Consider the following 4,839-nt stretch of genomic DNA (forward strand, 5'->3'; position numbering starts at 1 on the left):
CTCTCTTTTTAACTTTTTTTCCATAGCAGCAGCAGGTACTGTTTTGTCAAATGAAATCTTATACAGAATTCTATTATAAAAGTTAAATAGAAGTGGAGCTTCTCTAATGGAAGTAAAAGTTGAGATCTAAAACCCTGCCTATTGGCCTTTTTCTCCCCTTGTTGGTCCCTGAGGGCAAGAGAGGGTAGATTATTCAGGATTATCTAATTAACTAGGAAACATGGTAAAAATCATCTAATCCAGAGGTTCTCACCCTTTCTGCTCCATAGGGTGGCAGCTTTCCCCTCCCTCCATGAACAAAGGGAAGAAAGCAAGCCTAATGAGAATCACACTCCTAGTCAAGCCTTTCCTTCTAGATGAAGGAACTAGGCCCGGAGGGAGGAAGTGATGGGGACACAGCAGTGCTGTGGTGGGACCGCCTGAGTGGGGGACCAGCCCACTGCCGCTCCTCTGTACAGCTCTGCCTCAGGCGCGAGCACAGGGCAGCTATTCTTTATTAAGCTCTGATCCAGTGCTGTAAGTCGTGTTAACATCTGTTCAGTAGTTGCAGTAAATTACACTGCTGTAGACAGTAGTTACTGTTTAAATGTTGATGTTGCTAGAAAGAGCAGTGTGGTTGAGAACTGAGGAGTTAGATATGTTTCTAGATCACTGGTTTAAACTTGTGCCTCCAAATATGCAAATACATTTGCTGTACAGGACACCCCCTAGTGGCCAGATTTCATAACCACAACTTGCATTTCATTCCATACACTACTACTTTAAGCATCAGTGCCTTAAAGAGACACTGGAAATGATGATGGTTAACCTCAGGTATATAACAATGATTTTTTTTTTAAAGGTTGAGAATCACTGTTCTAATATTATTTAAAAGATAATTTTTCCCCAGTTGATTTTCAATAAATTGTCTTTTGTTCTAGGTATGATTATTAATCCTGACTATGAAGTTTCATTTCCTTAGATTTTTCAGGGTGTCAGTTGTTAGAAGGGGGAAAAAATTATGTTTATGTAGACTTTGTTCACATAATTAATGTGAAGCCAAATTATAAAGTGTCAAGAGGACAGTGATAAAGATTCAGCAAAGGCTAATTTTCTGCTCATGGCCTTCTTCTTAGGAACTTCCATTATTAGTCCTCTATCATGTAACAGATATGCCCATTCAGTCAACATTATTTCTGATGCCAACTAGGGGGCCTGATTATGAACTGGGATTTTTTTTTTTTTTTTTTAAAGAAGTCAGGCCTGTTAAAATTTTACTTTCTTATTTATTTATTTATTTTTAGCAGTTGCAGACCTGCAGAGGATGTTCCCCACCCCTCCTTCTTTGGAACAGCACCCTGCATTTTCTCCTGTGATGAATTATAAAGATGGGATCAGCTCAGAGACAGTGACAGCATTAGGCATGATGGAAAGCCCGATGGTCAGTATGGTTTCAACACAGCTCACTGAATTCAAGATGGAAGTGGAAGATGGATTAGGAAGTCCCAAGCCAGAGGAAATAAAGGTAATTGCCAGGATATTACCGTACACAGACAGGCATGCATGCTCAGACTCTTCAGTTGTGTCCAACTCCGTGCAACCCCATAAACCACAGCCCATCAGGCTCCTCTGTCCATGAGATTCTCCAGGCAAGAATACCCAGGGATCGAACCCACATCTCATATCGCCTACATTAGCAGATGGACTCTTTACCACTAGCGCCAGCTGGGAAGCCCATACAAAGACAGGGTGGTTTTAAAGCACACTTTTCTACAACTTCTTTAAAATAGTAGTGTCTGTATGCAGTTATATACATACGTTCCTAAGGGTTCTCTGAACTAGATCATGTGGTATGTCACTTGGCATATTAATTAGTGTCTTTTGATTAATTTAAATGTTGGCATTCACATTTTCCCATTGATCAGATAAGAGAAATAGTGAATTCAGTCATTTTTGTTGCTATTATGGTATGTCCGCAAGTTGTTTACAGCTTGATCACCAACCCCACTTTGTTGTCACAGGACTTTTCATATGTGCACAAAGTTCCAACTTTTCAGCCTTTTGTGGGATCCTCCATGTTTGCTCCACTGAAGATGTTGCCGAGCCAGTGCCTGCTACCTCTGAAGATTCCTGATGCCTGTCTGTTCCGGCCTTCGTGGGCAATCCCTCCTAAAATTGAGCAGCTGCCCATGCCGCCTGCAGCCACTTTCATTAGAGATGGCTACAAGTATGTGCTGGGATCGTGTCAAGTCACCTGCTGTATTTAATGGGATTTGTATCATTTAACCTAAGTATTTACTTTACATGATGACAGCATTTCATTTGAAACTTCATCGGCCATTCGTGTTTTTGTGCATATTCTTTTGTGTTGAAAATATTATTTTCTAAATTTCATATATATGGGAACATTGAGGTTATTTGTGTGGAGAACCATGGTGTTTATGGTCATTCAGTGTCAAATTAGTGTCTGTCACAGAACCAAGCAGTAGATTGGAGTAGGTAATATTTTTAGGGTGATGGTGGTAAGTACTTCATTATATGTACTTTGATGATTTCAGATGTGTTTACTTAAGGCACTTTAAGGTTAAGTATTCATATGCTAATTTCTGTTGCTGACCCCATGTCATACAAGAAAGCAGCAATAGAACGGTGCTGTGATATGGAGGAGGGAAAAGGAAGTATTTGTCATAGCTTGTACGTAGTTTGTACTGTCCCCAAATAATTCTGACTTCAGCAGTGCAGAATTAGTTTTCCCTTTGATTGATAATTTCTTAATGACATAATGTAAATGCTTTAAAGTAAAAGGCCACAAACGCAAATGTCAGGACCAAGTAAGCAATATGTGAATGGAGTGGACAGGGTCGAGCAAAATACTAGCCGCCATTGACACTCAGTGTCGCTGTAGGGGTGTGGGGAGAGCGGGGCCAACAGCAAACTGTTCGAGAGTGTGTGTTGTCCCCTTTAAAGGGACTTTTTTTTTTTTGCTTTTTTTTTTTTGGCAGTTCAACCTTAGGGAGTTGTTCAGGCAGGAATGTGAGAGATTTTAATGTACATTTCCTTTTTAAAATGTTGATAGTTGGGAATTCCCTGGCAGTCCAGTGGTTAGGAATTGGCACTTTCACTGTGAATGGCCTGGGTTCAATCCTTGGTCAGGGAACTAAAATCCTGCAAGACGTGTAGCGCGCCCCGCCCCTCCCCCCCCCTCCCCCCCCCACACACACACAGAAAAAATTGTTGACAGTTAATTCAGAGTTACATTCTAAAAGCTAAGACAAATTTATGCTGTAGGTCCAGTTTGTGGGCTACTTTTGTGACCTTGTATAGAAATCATCTTAATGAAATCAACTTTAATTTTATAAGCAGGCTTTATGATTATGTTTGTGTAAAGTCTGTATTGGAATGAAAAACTGTGACAGTGAAGTACTTTAAAAGAACCTTAGACTTGGAGAAGTACATGGAGTCATAGGACTCGAATTCCTGCCTTTTTTGTTTAGTCTCTGTATGACCTTAAGGGATCCTTTTACCTAGGTCTTCTCCTCTTTAACATGGAGTTTCAGGCACAAGATTTTTGAAACGCTCTGAGAACTAATGGTTGTGGAAGCAACATGCCACCAACAGGATGAAAGTGTGTGCCCAGAAGCACTCTGTAGGGCAGGGCCTGGCTTATTCTCTGCTGCCGTTCTCCAGTCGTGTCCCAGCTTGTTTTGTCTCAAACTGGCCCGCACAGCTGGAGCAACTAGCACGCCAGGGGTTAGCATGCTGATCACAAGCAGTGCAGCCACTTCAGGAGCCATTCCACAGCCTAGCCTCTTACACAAGCTCCTCAAAACAGTAACACACACCCCTTTGCTGCAAGATAGTTTCTGTAACTAGATAATTAGATCATTGTTTAGATCGAAATCTGTTGTCTGCCACCCCAGAGATTCTTGGTGTTCTAAACTGGCACTGTTAACTCTCTGGGATGAAATAAGTGTACTGCGCCTTTAAGTTCAGCACGTGGGGCTGGTGGTTCCCTTACTTCCTGGACTGCACAGTTGTGGCCTGTGGGAAGTCCTCCTGCTGTGGTCTGCATCACTCTGTGTGTGTGTGTGTGTGTCACTGTGTGTGTGTGTGTATTAGTTGCTCAGTTGTGTCTGACTCTCTGCGACCCCATGAACTGTAGCCCGCCAGGCTTCTCTGTCCATGGACTTCTCCAAGCAAGAATAGTGGAGTGGGTTGCCATTCCCTTCTCCAGAGGAACTTCCCAACCCAGGGATTGAACCCTGGTCTCCTGCATCGCAGGCAGATTCTTTACTGTTTGAGCTGCAGGGAAGTCCTCCCGCTTTATTACAGAACACACCAGCAGTCTCTTGATGCCGCTCATACTTGCCATGCACTGACTTTCCTTCCTCTTTTTTTTTCCCACTGTTGCATACCCAGCAACTAGGATGGGGTTGGTTGGTCCTCAGTTCATTTTCCTTGAATGGGAAAAGTCAGGTTCCTATACACAATAAACCATTTTACTGCCTTGGGAGCAATTTAATTATTTAGGTTTTCAGTTAATCATTGTAGTTCCTTTTCTGATCTGAACTGCATAATCATTTTAGAGTTTTGTTGAACAGGAAAATTTGAAAGGAGTCCAATTAGAGTAAAGATCATTATTACACACTTACTATTTTGCTCTCTGAGATAGCAGTGATTGCTGATCAGGGTTTCTGGGTCACGCGTTATCTGTACTCAAAGACACCGCTGTGCCTCAGATTGAACATTTCTTTGCAGAGCCTGATTTGGATTTTCAGGTTGGTAGGTTAGGCATAGGTAATTAAAAATCAGAAGAAAATGATTCAAAGAGCCATTACTTTATGACATTCTTCTTTCAAA

The 4,839-nt window shown here is 41.8% G+C and overlaps 1 protein-coding gene across 4 annotated transcripts in view; it reads left to right on the forward strand.

The window, feature by feature from the left end:
- The window catches only part of MED13L (mediator complex subunit 13L), a 285,853-nt gene that overhangs the window by 245,957 nt on the left and 35,057 nt on the right, over positions 1-4,839 (forward strand). For 3 of the 4 annotated variants that reach the window (XM_015101659.4, XM_060400794.1, XM_060400796.1), the window contains 2 exons: positions 1,284-1,504; positions 2,001-2,206. In XM_015101659.4, the coding sequence (XP_014957145.2) occupies positions 1,284-1,504; positions 2,001-2,206 (427 nt within the window). The remainder of the gene's footprint in view (positions 1-1,283; positions 1,505-2,000; positions 2,207-4,839) is intronic. The other variant, XM_015101660.4, reaches the window with a different exon arrangement.

The sequence above is a fragment of the Ovis aries genome, chromosome 17 (genome assembly GCF_016772045.2).
Source record: "Ovis aries strain OAR_USU_Benz2616 breed Rambouillet chromosome 17, ARS-UI_Ramb_v3.0, whole genome shotgun sequence".
NCBI classification, from domain to species: Eukaryota; Metazoa; Chordata; class Mammalia; order Artiodactyla; family Bovidae; genus Ovis; species Ovis aries.